Genomic DNA, 18855 nt, shown 5'->3' with positions numbered 1-18855 from the left:
CAAACAGTGGAAACATATCTGCAATGTTGGGTGCTGAGTGTGTCGCAAGGGCAGGCTTTCACATTGTTCAACGCAGCACGTCAGCGAATGTCCCTCGTTATTTGCAGCATTTATGAGTACATTTATATCGCTGGATTGTAGTGATTTTCCTGCCATTTTATACACCCAAACGTCTTTGCAAGTTTCAATAAACATTTGTGTGCGAATTCAGTGATGTCAAAATACTATTTGCCTGTTGGAGGATGCTTTAGATATACCCGTCTTCTGGATTTTGTATCTCGATTTCTTGACAGTCTTGGACATTTTTCGCTCGTCAAACTCACACTTGCACATATCAGCAGCAGGAATTTCACTGCCGGTTAGTAATAGCCTTGTTGCCAGTGCCTAGTGTGGCATGTAAATGTACATGTATACATGTAGGGGTTTCCAATTTATAAACAGTGAAAGATGGAATGTTCTATTCCACTCAGCTCTGCCTCATGAAATAGAACGGTCTGTCACCTCATGAAATTATTCTTGCAATTATTAATATTATCTACATATCATATGCCAGTCTTTTACAACATAGGCCCAGTAACCATAAAATTTATGCATGTCTATGTATCACATGATATTCCAAAGAACACGTTTTTTACTTTACTAGCCCACAAATGACAGGGCTTGTTACTGAAGTCCCAGTACTTTTTAGGCCTACCAGTGTACACTTCACGTTTTGTCATATCAGGCACTGATCTTTGTTGAGGTTATGATTTATATCATCAAGGATTTATCTTACAAAGGGAAAATGTACACCCAAGGACAGCCCAGTGGGAGTTGAAAACGCAAGCCGTTGAGGAAGTTTTCGATACGGAAGGCAGAGAGGATAGCAGGTTATTGGGGCGCCGGCATGTACAGTACATGTACTTAAGTACGGTTGACAAGCAACGCGCGACTGGCCGCGTACACTAAATTGAACACACACGTTGCGTACCATATGCACTGACTCGCTGGCGGCACTCCCACATGGCAGCCATGCCACTTGTTTTCGTCTACGATTCACGGATTACATTGTGTGTGTATAGCCATGTCGATTACACGGGGTACCCCATCCTATGCAACACTGAGCAGACGGCGCGCACAAGAAACTCTACAGACACGTTTTTCGTGCTGAACCAACATTTTTTCATGACAGCTAGGAACATCTACAATATTGCATCCTGCCCCTACTCTTTTCATCATCTATCACCTCAATTAAGAAAGGTCAGTCCCTGAAAAAATGCCGAAAAGACATGAATGTCGGGCCATGCTCGGACTGAGAAAAATTCAGATTTCGTTCCCATCGACTTTGTACACAAACGTCCGAATATGTCAGGTTGCAATATTCTCCGTTGGGGCCAAGTTTAACCTGAGCCTGGCTATCTGAAAAAAATGCCCAACTATCTACGGACGAGGAAAACGAGGCATCAAAGGTGTTTTCCTCGTGCAAAGCCACCGACTCAAAATCGGCCAAATGGTGACAAGGCCAAATGGTGACGAACACGGATTCTCTATTCGGTGATAAAATGTTCTTTCACCTTCTGGTAAAATGCATCCGATCTTCTATCAAAAGTTTTGAATGTTGCAAAAGGTGCTTATTACGACACGGTCGCGGAGAAATGTTAATTTTATAGGTGCCGTGGGGGCTTTGCGTGGCACCCAGCACTAGGACTTTAATCAATTATGAAATCCGATGTAGGTGTCGCCATACTCTCAATTGGAAGGCGATCGGCAAACCTGTGTTTTCCACGTCTGCATTACCAAACGAAGTCGCATCTTAATTACGATTATGATCGACGTAATCCATAAATTCCAGGGATGCAACTTTCAAAAATTACTCTTCAGATGTCCTCAGATGGCAACGAATCCTTGAGAGATACTTCGGTGGGTTAAATCAATCAGTAATTTTTTCTGAAAATATGCATAATATAATAAAATTAAAATTCAATGTCGACCATGGTCAGACAGACCACACGTCACGTAAAACCATAGGTCCAATTTAAAATCTACGTTGGGGAAAATCATAAAGACACATTTAGAATCAGACGGTTATCTTACAATCTCCAACTTCTGTTTGAACTCCGCGTTAAGTCTCCTCAGTTCCATGGCCTCTTCCCTTGCGACGTCGGCTTCTTCCCTCAGCTTAGCGAGCTTTTTCTTTATCTGCTCCATTTCGCCTTGCTAGTTGATGTTTCTCCGGAAAAGAACTAAGCACTAGTAATTATAAATCCCGAAGTTCTGGGATACAATTCCAGACCTGTGGCGGAAAGCAACGGCCTTAGGAAACAATTGCTCTCAGGGCGCAGCGACTGAGAACGTTACGGGCGGTTTTCAGGCTTCAGCCAGACAACATACACGACATATACATGAACGCCAGCGACACTCCCACATTACAACGGCCACTTGTTTCATACCCCGCACACACGGCCCGGTACCATATGATATACATGTACATGTAATGTGCATGCACCTAGCCCGTTCTGAGGTCGCACCACTCCACCATAACCACACAAGCGACAATGCTATTTCGAGAAGGGGTACCCAGCCCTATGCCACAACCAATGTACGGATCGCTGCTTCTCAATAGTCTCCCATTACTTCCTCACTTAGGGTCTCGAGATTTTCACAATAGTAAGTAATTTCTTAGGGATGGCAGGGCATTAAATAAGACAGGAAATTGAACCCCGATTTTCCGTCCGGTCGTCTTAGGGAACAAGTCAAGTATATTGCAGCGAGGATGAGCAGCGACCAAAAGTAGGCATTTTATGTAATAACACTTCAGCCCTTCTTTTAAAGCCTCCATAAGCACGTATTTTATTTCTGACCGTAGCCAACTATTGTGGATACGGACTGTTCTGCTTTGAAAAATTAATTTTGAGCCCATCTGCAGGGTTTGAAGGGTGGAGGAAACCACACAAAATTCAACATTGTAGTAAAGTAAAAGAAAATAAAAATTCCATTTTTATCGAAATGGGCTAAACTTCACACAGCTGCTCATCAGTAATATTGTCCTAGCAAGATCCCCTCGTCAGAAAATATTTAGCGGCACTTCGTAAGTTCGTATCGACTGCCAAAAATCAACTTGTCTTTAAATGCAACCCGATTATAAATAGGAGGAGTGCCCCCGCGCAAGGTATTTCACGATTGAGTCACTGACCCCAATATCCCGCCACTATGCGACAAACTACTTCGCATTCCTCGTTACCCTGTATATACCCTTTCGGAAAACATGACCACAAATATACACTTTCAAAATTTAGCATTTCCAAGTATCAAACCTTTAGATAGCTTTCTGATTTTCAAAAAGAGGTATGTGAATATCAGGTTGGCGCGGAGAGATACTAACGAAATGAATCGTGTGACCGGTGTCATGACAAAAACTGTCCGGTGCCAAAGAGTGTCCACTCATTAGCATACTGCAATCTGATTGGTCCTGCTTACAGAAGCGTGTTAGCTTGTCAAAGCGTGTGTTGGTTCGCGGTCTGTGTCAACCCGTAGAAAAGATCACTACCGGTATTCATTTAAATTTACCTTTCATTGTTTGTTTAAACGCTTTCCTTTTTATCTAGGATTGCTAAGGATTGGTAGAATTGTCTGACTATAACTTTTGCTGAAGACCGAAGAGCGAGTAAGCAAGTTTAATGAGTAAAACTAATGGCAGCTGGAGGACACAAATGTTCCGTATGCGCGCGCCTAAAACCGTTCTTTCGTTGATGTATTAACTTTGTTTCGTCGACCTATTCTTTTTATGGTCGAAGCTCATATGACTGAAATAATCTTCATTTGACCTGACATGTTGTAGTTTCATACGTGGAGTAAGTGACACCGACGTGAGCGTGACACTTTAAGAATAGATTTTTTTTTTTTCAAAATGAATGAAAGACGTGCATAGCGCCAGCGAGAGAGGCTGAGCGTTTCCATAATATACGGCATCATTACTAATTATAAAAACTTACCAAAACAAAACAAGAGGAGGAAATCTATCCGGAAGTATACAAAATGCAATTATTTGAAAATTACTCGAAATAAATTTTAGCCATCTTTATGACAAAATCGAACATTTTAAACCCTTTTAACTACAAATACACATGACATGGAAATGCAACACGGTTTTAGGTGCAGAGTGCTGAGAAAAACATCAAGCTTCAAACTGTTGATGTACTTCCTTTGATGCTCAACTAAAGAAATAATGTCTCCCAACAAGATTGGACGAGGCGCCACAGGTTCATCCGAATCTTTACTGTCATTTCCTGGCGTCTCACAGGAATAAATAATTTGTCCCCCTGACCCACAGCTCTGCACTGTGACCCTCACTACCGTGCCGCCCATGCAAATTTTGACATTTCGTAAAATCGACACAAGAGGGCGCTGTTGCGGACTGCCTCGCGGACGTCATGGCCGTTTTCCAACTTCGGCTTCGTCTCAGGCTTCAACTGTTTTTTTTTACTACCTGACTTTGAAGCTTCAAGCGCACTAATTAGTCTAATTGTGCCACAAAATATCAAATAAGATGCAAGAGAGCAAAAACTTACAGAAATCCAATTTGATTTAAACGCTTCAGGTCCACAATCGGGGATGGGTTTCGGGGACGAACTTGAGACGGTGACGAAGTTGAGTATTTGAAAAAATTAATGCAGTCAGGGCTGAGTGTATTTTGAGAGAAACACGAACTTGCACGCAGAATATTTCAGACCTGTGTAGACATTTCGAGCATGGGTAGGCAGGCCTTAGGGTCATTACCCTGGCCGACTTGAAATGTTTGATTGTCCTTGTTTCAGGTCCCTCCACAGCCCTTCTTCCCGGGCCCTGACCCCATCCTGTCCCAAGCCTGAGCCACTGGGTCACCCCTTCCCTCCCTTACTTCCCATATTCCACTTTACACGTCCTTCGATATAACCTATAATCATTTTTCTCATTTACTGTAGTATCTTTTTCTCATTATTTTTTAATTTGATAAAATTATGTTCTTTGATATGCTTGTCATTGTAAACGTATTTCTGTATGCGTTGCCGAATGAGTAATAACGCAAAAAATGGTGCCACTTTGATGTATCGCACTTCAGTTTCCAGTTGAGAAGTGCAAAGTCGCGAGCACAACAATCCAGTATTTTGGAAATGGAGCGGCGTCTTAACTCGGTCTGTCTCATATCGTAACTTTCTCCACGTGCGGCTCAGGAAGCGGTGTGGAAGTTAAACGCATGATAATAACACTGTATCACTTTCAACAAGAGTCTCTAAACGCCTGAAACAAACATAAAAAACAACCTGCGAGAAGCAACATGAAGGAGCCTTCTACTTAGATTAAACATTAGAGTTATTAGATCAATATCAAATAAATAAAAGCACTCTGTTCTAAAGTTACTTCCAGATGTCAAGTTAAACAGGTTGATGTGAATTCAAGATCATTTGTAGACAGTAGCAATTTCATACTTATGAATAATTTACTCTTAAAGTACCTTTGGCAATTTTGGAAACTTCTGTTCATGCGCTGCGTTTAGGTGAATTCCTAGGGCCTTGATTATAATGTTGGCAACGTTTTTGCAAGGCTAGTTGTAATGTATCATAGACTTAACGACAGGTCATCAGGTAGTATTCTGTCTTTGAACTTCAGTCGAAATCCATCAGCACAGCTGTATTTGTGGTTTGTAACGTAACTGACCGAGTTTCAAATATTCATGGGACTGAATGGTCAATCATCCACAAGTTGAGGACGAGGCAACAAAAACGGGAGAAATACATGAAGACCGTGGAGATCGTGGCGTGGACGCAGTGGAGAACAAAGGCAAGTCTAAAAGTATCATGACATTTTTCGTAAAATTATCGTCTTAAGTGGGCACTGTTGCAAAGTTATGGAATACGAAATAGACAGCAACATTTTTGTCTAATATTACTTCCTTCCACACGTCTTACAAGCTATTTTGTGCAGTACTACTTGTTAAATGTACCTGTTCCAATTTCGAAAAAGTTCCGTCATGTTTTATTTCAAGACGGGCAGAAATGAAAGAAGATACTAGTTGTGTCGAGACACCCATGTTTCCTTGACATGAAGCCATTGGTATTTATCACGCGTCGATTTTGTTAGTGTTAGTTTGTAAAGTGTAAGTTCCAACTTTCAAGTCATATATGAGCGTTTGTTTCCACCATCTGTCAGTCTCGTTAACGTTTGGTTCAGCCTGGTCGTGAATGTACACACGTGGCCGTGATTTCCTGTGTTCCATTTGCTGTTTACGTAAGGGGTTTGCTTTAGTGGAATTGAATGAATGGAAACATCATGGAATGTTCGTGTGTGATCTTGGAGGTTGTCGCCGAGGCCCAGGGAAGAATGTGACCACAGACACACACATTTCAAGATCCAAATAACCCACTAAATAGAATATGTTGAATGGGTTGATTTCGTCCATTTTTACACCTTGGCTAATTGAGGTTCTGGTTTCGGCTTCATTTGTGCTCTTTTACCGTAAGTCGGTCTTCAACATTCGGAACCTGCAGAGACAGAGTCCAAACCTGGCTGTAAACTTGCGTCAGACCGTTAGGCCAGCATTTTACTGCAATTGTGTGGATTACGAACCTGTAGACTCCAGTGATACAATTTTAGAAAAAAGTACCCAGGGTGTTTTTAGTCTTTTGAAAAACAAATCAACAATCTTTGTTTCTCTCTCCTCTGACCCTGGTTAACTGTGGGGGAATTAATTTAATGCAATAAATGAAAAAGTGCTGGCCATATAGATGTTTCCGTCCAGAAAAAAGGGTCAACTATTGGGCCATAATCTCCGGAGACAGAGACCCAAAGTAAGCCTGACGTTTGAGGAAAGTCCTAGTCTCAAACGTTCCCCTCTGAGAGCGCTACCCGACAGCCATGCACGAAGGATCATGATACTCACCGCAGACTGAGCCTTCTCTGCCTCGGCCAGTCTGGTTTCGTTGGTAGTCAGCTTGTCTTGCACCTGATCCAGCTCGGCTTCGATCGTCTTGATTTTCGACTGCAGTTCCTTGATCTCATCTTGCGCCTGAAAAAGACAGAATGCACCTAAAAATTAATTCACGAGCCCATTTCAAAGTACTTTTCCACAAAAATGTTATTAAAAGGCAGATTTGGGGCTTGATATTAATGTTTCCCAGAGCTAGCTGTTTGCACCTCAGTGTTTCTAGAAGTGCAGTTTATGAATTCTGCGTTATTTTAAACGGGGGCCCGATGAAAACTGTGAAGCAAAGTTTGTAAATGAACCTCTGTAATATTCAATTTTCCATTCACAGGGCACGTGGATGCCTTTTTTGTGTTAAGCTATCGTGTTAGGTCAATCCAGGAAAAAAACCTTCATTTTTACAGATATTCAAACATCAATATTTAGTAAGATATCTTTTCTTGGCCGATTCGTTGTTATTTCAGGTTATGACTGTAGGCGAGTGAGTTCGAACAGAAAACCCTGTTAAGAAACTAAGGCGCCATACTCAAATTACACCAGCTACAGTAGCCTCATTATTGTGGGGAAAAAAGATTAATAATCGAAGACGTGCACTTTTCAACAAAGTTAACTAAAAGCAGAGTAAACTTTGCCCGAAATGTGTTGTCCAGTAACCTTCGCGTCGTATGCTCTTAATTGTATAAATGCACTTTTGGACAATGTAAATGAGGAACTTTTTTTCAGTACTCGGTTCTGTGCACATAATGCGTAATATGAAGCCTGTCTGATCTCATTAAAGAGTAAGTTCGTAAGTAAAAGCTGTCAAAATCTTTTTTTTTTACAAGTCTCGGTTGTCGTCTAGAGGAGGGTTTACCAGTCCTTCCGTCATAAAGGCGACGGAGGCCTTGAAAGCACTACCAGCGAAACACAGAAACATCTTTTGGGACTCTTGGTGCAGCCGTGCCCCCTGTCAAATATTTTCCTTTTTTAATTAACGCTTCAGATTTACTTAAGCCGTGTTTTTGTATTTCGTTTGCTTTTGTTTTGTGTTCGTTTTCGCTATCCAACCCGAACTGACATGGTTATCACACTTGGTTTTATTGACGTAACAAGTTTTATTTGTCTCTTATCCGTGAAGCAGGAAAACGCCCCTCGCCCACAGTGGTCATTGAAATTTGCTGTCTCTTCTTTTTTTGTTTCCATGTGAAAGCACTCTTTTTAGGGGGGGGCGTAAATAGTTGACTGGTAGTGTTGAGCGTGTCAGGGGAAGCGGGTTAACGTAGCCGTTCTTTCTCTCTCTATACCACTGAGGCCCGGGTTCGAGTCCCGGCTTGGCCCAGCCCAGGCTTTATGTGCGTTTGGTTTCTAGTCCATACTCGCTCTCGCGGGTTTTCTCCAGGTACTCCGGTTTTCCCCGCCTCTGAAACTGGACCGTCTTTCTAACGTCCGTAACGTGATGCTGATTAATAAAGGTTATGGATAAACATGTAGTTATTGGCGCAAACAGCCCGAGTAGCTGAAAGCACCATTAAAACAACAGCAACAAGTTGAGTGTGTTAAATTGATTTTGGCATTAGATGGAGAGAGTTGTCTGAGAGTGTCCGATTTATCAAATGTTGTTGGGTTGTTCCCTACCGAACCGACAGGCGAGTGGAACACAGCCACCGCTGGTACAGGCTAAAGACCCAAGAAGTAAGCGTATAGTTACGGCGGCACTCTCCGCGAATTGACCGGTCTTCGCACGGCGTCAGCCTGAAGCCTAAGTGATGTTCTCCTCCCCGAATTACTGTAAGTTTTACACCAGTATAGTTTTCTTGGTAATTGCTTGAAACTGAACGAGTTCATCATGATATTTTCTACCTGGTAATGTTCCGATTTGATATTGTGGAATGACCTTAAAAGTCCAGCGGTCATTTTTGGAACTTGTGTTTGACACGATATTGAGAGTTTACTTATGTGTCTGATCCAGTGGATCAGAGAGTTGTAGTCTTTTCGGTTATCTCAAATTATAATCTCAATTTAATTTACCTTTTATATTCATATTAAAGAAATTTAATGTTTAAGTTATATCTACTCGTCTCAATTCATGATAGTTACGTTTCTCGAAGGAAACTTTGTGACAACCCTTCAGCAGTGCGACAAAGGGACAGGTTGTGCCGTCTCTTGAACGTTATTGGCGGTATGGTGGGCGCAACGCCCACGCAAATTTAATACCAAACTGTAAGGGTTTTTCATGCCTTTCGTGGGAAACCTTGGGCGACCGTCGAGAATATCAACAAAACACCAAAGCTGCTAATATAAAAAAAAATCCTTATATTTCACTCTTTTCCCACAATGAAGCGCTATTACATTAATCGGTATCGATGTTTCTGTAACTTATTACTGACAAATTCCTTCAGTACGAAATTACGCAGGCAAAAAATGCTTTACTGCCAGCATAGGAAGGCACAATTATCAGAGCTGTGCCAAAAGCACCTTTGTCATCCGCGTTTCGTGGCTCCCATGTCGGCCAAATCCTTCCTGATGAAGCTTCAAGTATATTATATGCACATCTATCGGGCAGAAAAATGTACCGACGGTTTGTTGCTTATGAAGTCTTGAAGCCATTCCAGATATCTTCAGACAGCTCCGGACACTGCATTTTCGATGCTTCGATCAAGGATGCACGGTCTTCATTTGGAAAAAAAAATCATAATTGTACATGTGCCCCCCCCGCACGCCAGCCATGTTGCTCTGTGGTGCTCGAATCTAGGCAATCAATCAGCACCGTTACTAGATTGTCCAACCGAACTTGAAAGAGACAACAGTTATAACACACCTGCCTTCAAAAGCAAAGAGACAAGATTAATTATAAATTACAAATAACTGAACAAACAAAAGAGCCCATTTAGAATTCCTTCGCTTGTATTGCATAGATTTTTTCCTATTGTGAATTCGAATGATCATACTTACCGCTGAAAGCTGTTGTGAATTTTTTAAATTCACCAGTAAATAATGCAAGCACGCCATTTCCATATACATTAAACAATTGAATTATGGACCTGAAAATGCATGGTCAAATTATTAGGACAATGAGCGATGGTCACAAATTTGGCTGGCTGATCTATAAACAAAAAGTACATGAAAACAATGAAGATGACCTCTGCAACCTTGCACAGCAGTGAGACCTCCCTTGAAGGAGAAATTGAAAAGCAAACGCTGGTCAAGATTTAAAGAAAAGCAGAGGTTGGGTCAAGAAAATGTCCTTTTGTGTTTTTCATTTCATTGTATATGAATACAAAATTCAATAGCAGAAAAGAGTGACGGCTTTAAAAGTCGTCAATGAAATTTTGAAAGCGATCGGGAGCCAGTAAACAGTTTTAAGGCAGAATTTCTCGTTTCTTCATTATCTTATTGTCAAATCGACAAAGAAACCTAAAATCCAAGAACAAAGTGAAGGATGCTGTTATATTTCTCACACTAAAATCAGCGAGTTCATAGCTGTGATAAGACATGAAGCTCGATCCCAGAAAATGAGAACAGCTTCGTTCAAACAGCCGTTGTATTCTATTTATTTGGGCATGGAATGTGGATTGGTATGCGCGGTATGTGCCTCGTTTGGGCATACCCTTGCTTCATATAATCAGGACACACGACTAGTAGTAATGGGCGGGTGCGAATGCGACGACCGTTCCGTGTCTCTAACACAATAGATCACTAAAAATAATTAATACACGACATTTTATGGATTTAACTTCTACAGATCTCCAGATTAGATATGGTTGTGGTTGAAGGGAACAATAGAAATTTTAAAACAGTTTTCCTGACAATGTTCTCTGCACAGTTATTTTGTGATTTAGACATTTCTGGGCAATACAATTTACTACAATATAGTAGAAAGAGAATAAAAGGATCAAATCTACTTTCGTATTCCTTGAATTGATCAAAACATATAGCAAGGTCAAAATAGCCTTACAAGTAAAACCTAACCTGCTTTGAAAATCTTCCCCCTTATTTCTGTCTCTTTTTCATTAACAGTAAAGGCTCTCCCCTGACTTGAGGGAAAAAAAGTTAAATGACAGACTAGTACGAAGTCAAGTCCAAAGGCGGGGCACTGCCACGGCATTTTTGTCTGGCAGCAACTTTCACTTGTGCATTTACACTTTGTTTTGTCTTTCTGGAAGTCATGGTTCTCTTCAGCGGACTTGGCTGACTGGAATGGGCCCAGAAAACACTCAGGGAGAAAGCCAGGAGGCCAACCAAGGATCGAGATCCTGAATGGTGGCAGACAGCTCTAAGCATAGAGCATGAAACTTGCTCTAATCTCTAAGGAAGGAAGTTGTCGTGAGTCATAAAATAATGTGGTCCGGACACGGTGGTACACGGGTTGTTGTAAAATGTACAGGACGAATTCGCCTGGTGCCCTTAAATAGCACAGTCAAATCGTGTCAGAACTAATCACCTCTGTTCAATTTGTCATCTCTAGTATCGAGTGGTTTAGCCCTCGACAGATACTAATCCTGGTAAATTTACTCAGGCAAATATTGCAATGTGTACCAGATCTTCTGGTGGTGTTGAGTTTGAGCTAAGACCAACTTGAAGATTTACTTCAACAAAAGTCCTGGTTGTCAAGTTTGGCTTCAGTCGGGATGATGGTATTTCTACTTACCACCTCCTCTCTCTCGAGGGCTGCCCGCTTTTCGTTCTCCGCCGCATCCCTTGCATCCAAGGCATTCTCCTTCTCCTGCTTGAGAGCCTGCATCTTCTTCTTTATGGTCTCCATTTTGGCAGTATTTGTTCCAACCTCCTTGTTTGCCTTCCGAAAAGAGCGAGCACCGTGCTAATGGCGTCGAATCGAGTGGAGTGTGGAATGTAGTACAGCCGGCCTACCCCCGATCAAGGAACGTGGAGGAAAAGACGGACCGCCGCAGTCTGTGCCGTAACCTTCTCGAGTGCGAGGAATGTCAGGGGTGTTCTTGAACCCAGACAGTACCGGGGAAGTTTTTGCACGATCTCTGCACAGATTACCTCAGCGAGGAAGAACTCTGCGGTTGCGCAGGGCCTCACGTGGTACATTATCAGCCAATGGTGAAGGCCGGTCTCTGAGGACCTTTTCTGGCACTCGGTGAATGAAGGCATTCGTAGTATGACGTATGGCTTGATAGTCTCAGACCGTGTTGGCACTACGGATATACAGGCCGCCATATAAGGGATTCCCTTAGCTTGCGGATACAGCTCGCGCACACTTCCAATATTTGCTTGTTTGAAGTTGTTGTGTGTAGAATGATAATTGGTTTAATCCGAAGCCCGCTCTGCAGTTGATTTTTTGTACACATTGAACACTCGGTGGCTATGGCTTATTGGAATGAAATTAAGTTGAATCCGAAGATGTAATTAAACCTCGATCAAAGAAAATAAGAAGTTTTTCAGTTTTCATAGCTTGCAGGCAATCGAATTTTTACAGCTTGAAAAATGATTGATTGTTACACGTGTATACCTTAGCTAGGCCAAATTAAGCAACATTGAGAGAAATATTGGGCCCAAATGTCATATGGATTACTAATTATAAGTCAACGAAGACACTGTTTACTCTTACCTTTTGAAAAGTGACACACTCGGGTTGCCTGTAATTATGTGTCCTCCTGAAAGACATACCCTTTCGGCAGCAAATGCTGGAGTTAGAAATTTAAACGGAAACAGTGTTTTATACTAAAAACGTGAGTCTCGTATAACAGTGGCACATTATACAATTTTATCTCAAAATAGAGATTAAAAGAAAGCAGTTTTGAAACCAGCAAGATTTTACTATGTACTTGATGTCAGGGGATTATCCATTGCCTAAGGGGGTGGAGTTAGGGGATGTAATAACCTACATGCAGTTTCAAGTGTCAGTGCTTCGAAGTTCCAGATATGGATATCTGTCTTTGCCCTTTGGACAGAGCCACTTAACCTTATTATTCTATCAAACTGGAAAATAATTATTGAGGGCTGATTTCGTCATTGTCCTCATTTTGGCCTTTTATAGTAGCAAAATGACAGCGACAACGGCCACAATGTATGACAGCACAACGTTGCTTGCCCATACTTAAAGGGCCACGCATTTCAATTTTAATGCAGTCGTTTTGAGTGCACAGTCGTCTCCGCTTTTTCAATTATCGTTTGCCATTTTATAAGGATAGTTTGATGCCTTTAAATTTAATTTTTTTTTATTCTTCCATGCATATTTGCATATTCATGATCAAAAGTGTGATGACATTTCGTCAGGAAGCATCAGGGCTAGTCGTACTAACTGTCAGCACCCCCAGATTAGTGGCCGGAATTTGGGATATTTTGCTTCCTTAATGTTTTGTGCCTTTGGTGATCTACTGTTGCTTCAGTGCATAACGATAGGGGAGAGGTAGTCAGTGAGCCAATTTATAGATACCGAATTTAAACAGGATAACTCTAAAATAGACGGCGGTTTCCTTCAAAGACGCTCGGCAGCAACAGCGCCCGTAATTGTTTCTCATGGAATCAAAAGCGGTAATTGTTTTTTCAATCATAATGTAACCACAAAGAGATTCCAAACGGTGTTCATACGTTTAAAAGGGATCTCGAAAGTTGCATAAAATGTAATACTAAAGTTTTTAAAATTAAGTTCAAGATTTACCATTAATGGAATTTTGAAAATGAAAACCCCTCCTGTTAAAATCTAAAAAGGTGTCGTAAACTCGGGCCCTTTAACCTGAACTGACTTGTGCCAAGATGGCCCTGAATCGATGAACAGACACGTTGACTCGTAATTCTTAAAGAATCCTCATTCATCTCGTGCCAACGGAAACAACCATGGGCCGCTTGGCATGGCCTGCTAAAAAAAAAATAAAGGCAGCAATGTGCAAATCGATCATCTGGGTTTAAACTCAAGGTCAGTCCTCGGAATTTAAACGACAGTTAAAACATATTGCATCTTGCGCAGTTTCTCAGTATTCAGCGGGCAATAAATACTAAACGACGCGTCAGTGGGTAGTTGGAGATTGAAGCTGAGTTCGTGCTTTTCCACCTCAATTTCACTGGGACCTCCACATTGATACAGGTATAGAACTCTTCGGAGTGTTTTCACGCGTTGTATTTCAAACGGGCTGCCTTTGCCGACAAGCCAAACAAATTGTTTATCATTCCACCTCCCTATCCCTTACAAGACTGTGCAAGTTCAGAAAAAATTCACAAGTGGTAGTAAAACTGTGATAAAAACTGTCGTTTCCCCTTTAGTTTGGAACCTCCGTGCCCTGAGGTGATGTGCCGCTGTTTCTTTAACCCCAGCTCACGAGCAGTTTGTCAGTGGTGTCTACATGCATTTCCATGCGTCGCATTACCACTTGTCTAAGCTGTCACAGACGAATCCAGCGACGTTTCACAGGACATTCCCCGACCGCTTTTCGCCAATGGCAGGGGCCAGGGCTAGGGCTCCATTGTTTTTCTGTTTCCCCTCCTAAGTTCCTCTCTTTTCAGAAATGGGTTTAAAGGCACCAGCATTTAGCTTCAACCCTTAGACGGGCCATCAAAGGTTACCAAAACATTGCCACAATTTTTGCCCACCACTAAGATGGTTGTGGATCCACCTTTGGGCGGGTCCACTGCAGAGTAAGCGTTTCCATGGTCACCAGATTCGTCTATGCATGGTTGATTCCTACCGTTAATACATACTTATGTTTATACTACCAATAGTGTGCACTTATGAATATAATGCTATGTTTCGCTGACTTCATCGTCAAATGAGACCACTGAGACAGTGGCGTAGCCACCGGGGGGGGGGGTCTGTGGTCACGTGCCCCCCCATTCTAGGTGCCACTCCACTAAAAAAAAAAAAAAAAACAACAGATGAATGGATATTGAACAAGGCCAACGAAAATTTGCCCCCCAAAAACAACACCATTGAAAGCTGGTGCCCCCCATAAGATATGCTGGTGCCCTCTTGCGCCCCCTCCCCACCAGTAAACTCCTAGCTACGCCACTGCACTGAGAATTTGTCCAACACCAATTTTGGCCAAGGCAAGTTTCTAACTCCACATTTGTCAACAAAGTTCAGGCTGCATTAAGTTAAGGAGGACCGCAACATTTGCAAACTAATCTCATGTAGATTAATGCCATCCCGGTGAACATACCAAATACTTGATACATAGCTTGGTTTTCTTCTGGAGTAGATCTTGTAACCTGAAACATTCTCATTCCCTTAAGGTCGTATCAGCGGATTGAATTTGCCGACCAGACGGGCAGCATTATCACAACCCACTTTTATCTCGGGAATGAATTCTTTGCATAATAGAGCAACTTTGAGTTCTTTTCGTTTAGTTTAGCATGTTTTCACGAAAAACAATGGTCTAGACCATTATATGACTTGCCAGTAACTAAATCCTATGTTGCTAACCCTTATTAATAACCGAGGAGAGAACCTTTCATTATATTCTGATATTTTGCCGTAATCGCACGATTGACCCAAGATGGAATACTAAAATTTGGCCAATTTAGAGCAGAACCAAAATTCTTAACATGTCTTGGTAAACAGTAAAGAATGAGAAAATATTTGTCATCAGTCATCAACGCCCATGACATAATTATGCTGATAATTATACTCAACCGGTCTGCCATGTACATTCTGCTTTACCAGCTGAAGTCAAGCTTACCGTGCTTGACCGCATGGATGCTCCGAGCACAAAGCCGACAAACGTGCTGCATGAGTTCGAGTTTTCAGTGTAATTAACAAGGCTCACTCTCAACATATGTGCGTGTATAGCGCTCTCAGCATCTCCTGTGACTCTAAACTTGTCAAGGTGAAATTCACGTTTGGTCTTAAGTGATCACACTGGAAAGTGGCAAGCTCCATCCTGATTGCTTGTGTTTACCACAGCACATCTCTGGATCGCGCAAAAACAAGCCTTTGACTTCAAGAGTTCATCCAGAACCTAGATTTCAGGGGCTAATTTTTTTCGGGGGGGGGGCTAATTTGGAACCTGTCGCTTAACCTTTTAAGGCCTTTCAGAAGGGAAAAGCCACATTCTGCATTCTTGGACACACTTTTTACACACTTTCTGAATGAAGGGAAAATGAAATAAACCAATTTTTGTTTTACATGTATTTATACCCTTGGACATGCAGAAACAAATAATTCAATGGCATGTGGTCAACGATCCACCAATCAGATAGCGGGAATTTATGCAATCGGGTATTACATAAAAGCCTTAACACACGGACAGAAGAAGTAATCGTTATCTAATGGCACCTATATATTCATAAAAAATTAAGACAACCACACAACCGACAAAACGGTTATGTTAGCCGAGTACCCCACAGAGAAGTTCATAAATCACGCGACCGCTGATTTCATCGGCTGCCACCGAGCTGATGAGTTTGTATCCGTAATTGGCCTATCACAATCATGAACGACGCCCTAGCTGGTTCCCCACAGGGGAGTCTGAGCCTGACGAGCTCATGATGTGTGATGGAAAAAGAGTTCATAAGAATCTGACTGGCTGCTGGTACTCATTCCACTTTAAAACACTATTTTAGAATGAATGCCGTCCGCTGCCAAATATAACTGGATTGAGGATTCTATTCATAGACGTGACAAAGATCTTTAAGATTCCAAAAAGGAGGCCACTGCATGCACAGTATAAATAGACAGCAAAAGACAGGCATCCAATTAATGAACAAAAATTTCCAAATGAGATTGACATGACTTATGCTGTGACATAAAGGTTGGGTCATCTTCTATTGCGCGTTTTCCCCTTGAACAAATCATTCGTTATCACCCGTTTTTCAATCAAGACTCGAAAAAAGTGGTTCCATTTTGGATTTCTGACAGAGCACCCTTTTCACGCACACACCGGCCACATTGTAATATTATTGTCTCTTCTCATCACACATTCAAGTTTTACTTTTCAATCGTCTATTAGATAGACAATCAGCTTTGTGTTTGTTAAAAAATCTGTGCTTTTCATTACGTGTTTGCCTCTTGTAAAGGGCATCAACGTACTGATTCCAACAAAATATTTGAAGAAGCCCGGGAATCGGTCACGTGCTCCACACACGACTCCTGCTTCAAAATATTTGTAAAATTAGAGTGGCAATATTCATGGCATATTCAACATTCACATTCACAGCAGCTGCAGCCAGACGGAAATTAAAGCCAAACGTCACCAGGGGAAAAGAGGCTGTCTTGGAACTGTAATGGAATGGAGCAGGGAGTGCGAAGTAGCGACAGCTGACTCCAGCGAATGTGACCCGTCTGTAAAGCGATCCGTGTGGCTGGGTAGGTCGACTAGTTCCGCCCAGCACGGATCATTTTGAAGTTTGCATGGCGGGGGAAATTAGGTGTCTTGCTGATTATTTTCCAGAAATCGATAATTTTCTTTTTAGTGTTTTCGGCGGAAAGTGAGTGGCTTTAATACTTACAATGACAGTGACTAGTTGACAAGCAAAGCTTACAGGGAAGGCCCTGAGGATGGACGGGAAATGTGTGACATTTACCGGTAAGTACCGGTACGCTAGTGCCTGCGAATCGCGACTTTATCCTGAAGAATATTACTCCAGTTAAGGCCATCATGCCACGTCTAGTTGTGTCCATCCCGTGAAAAGATAAACTTTCTTCCATTTTTGGATATTATTTAAATCGAGATTTACCATTCTCCTGTGTTGTATAGTACAGTACCCTATGAGAAAATCTCGGAAAAGATGCTTCTCGTGGGAGAATGAGGCAATGGAAATGGTAAAACATGTCTGCAGATAAACCTCGAGAAAATCTCCCCATGCTACTAGTGCGGCGTTCCGGGGAACATTTTATGCAGGGGTCAGTTCGGACCGTCGCTAGCGCATGAACGTGACAATTTTGACATACCACAAGATGCCCTCGAATGACTCGCCTGCGAGATGCGCATGTTTGGAGCGAGGGTGCGTGGGCCGATTTCGTTGGAATCTTGGTTGCCTTAAGTCAATGCCGTCGAGGCGCCATTATCAAAGTCCACGCGCACTGCGCGTATGGCGCTTGACAAGACTACCGGGTGCTGGGCGGTCGCTATGATTCGAGATTTATCGAATTGTTCGGTAGCCTTTCCTCGAGCACACTACGTGTGATGCACAGACTAAAACTTCAACGATAGCAACGATCGCCTTGAGTGAAAGCAAGAATGCTGAGACGACCAAGAATGAACGTAAAGGGTGACTGAACTAATTCAAGCTCCACTGAAAACAGTGTAAAATCAACAAAGGTTGGAGTCCCATGGCAGGCAACTGAAGTCCCTGAGGCCTCTCAAACAAAAAACAACGTGTTGTTTGGTACTTCAGATTTCATTTAATTTTCAAATGTTAGTAGGTTAACCAATGAATTTTTTAATTATCCGCCCAAAACAAACTCCCCCCCCCACAAAGTGAATGTTCCCAAGTCTTCTCAGCAGCCATTTTTCGTAAACATCCCTCACCTTTCTCAGGCTCTTCTGACAAATATTCGGTTACATTTTTGTCTGCTTTTCCCCAGAGATGATCCTAGGCCATACTTACACACTCCCACAATTTCTTGGCCCACACAGACCCCTCAAGCTCTTTTCAAAATAATTTGCAGGGGTACTTTTTAATTAAGCTCCTCGGCCTGGCCGAGAATTTTCCTTCAATTGGGACACAGCACCCTGAACAGCACCGTCACGTTGCGTACAAGATTAGTCCAGAGAATCACTTCTTAAAGCCATCCAGCCGACTCGCAGCAAATATATCGAAGGACGAATACATGTAAGTCCATAACTGACGGATCACTTGCCTGATAGTCGAAATCAAGGAGGTACCGAAATGGTATAATCCGCAAATAGGTAAAAAAAAAGAGTAAAATGCGACAATATGAAAGATCCCGAAGAGAATGACAAGATGATGGAATATCAAAATACTGAATCCACTGCATCAATTAATGCGGTTTCAAAAACTTGCGAACACAATAAGCC

At 42.0% G+C, this 18855-nt stretch overlaps 1 protein-coding gene across 5 annotated transcripts in view; it reads right to left on the bottom strand.

Moving 5' to 3' along the window:
- The window catches only part of LOC110988751 (tropomyosin-1-like), a 49096-nt gene extending 37222 nt beyond the window's left edge, over nucleotides 1-11874 (bottom strand). For 2 of the 5 annotated variants that reach the window (XM_022252566.2, XM_022252559.2), the window contains exons 1-2: nucleotides 11565-11873; nucleotides 6896-7021 (exon numbers count right to left, since the gene is read on the bottom strand). In XM_022252566.2, the coding sequence (XP_022108258.1) occupies nucleotides 6896-7021; nucleotides 11565-11678 (240 nt within the window). In that variant the 5' untranslated portion in view covers nucleotides 11679-11873. Of the gene's footprint in view, nucleotides 1-2073; nucleotides 2477-6895; nucleotides 7022-11564 lie in introns of those variants that run through there. The other 3 variants (XM_022252575.2, XM_022252553.2, XM_022252585.2) reach the window with 3 other exon arrangements.
- Between the last annotated feature and the right edge of the window lie 6981 nt (nucleotides 11875-18855).

Source organism: Acanthaster planci, linkage group LG05, assembly GCF_054643075.1.
Source record: "Acanthaster planci isolate LZ-2023a linkage group LG05, COTS_SCS, whole genome shotgun sequence".
NCBI lineage: Eukaryota > Metazoa > Echinodermata > Asteroidea > Valvatida > Acanthasteridae > Acanthaster > Acanthaster planci.
Note: the sequence above shows the minus strand (reverse complement) of the source record. Positions and strands in the feature narration are given on the sequence as shown.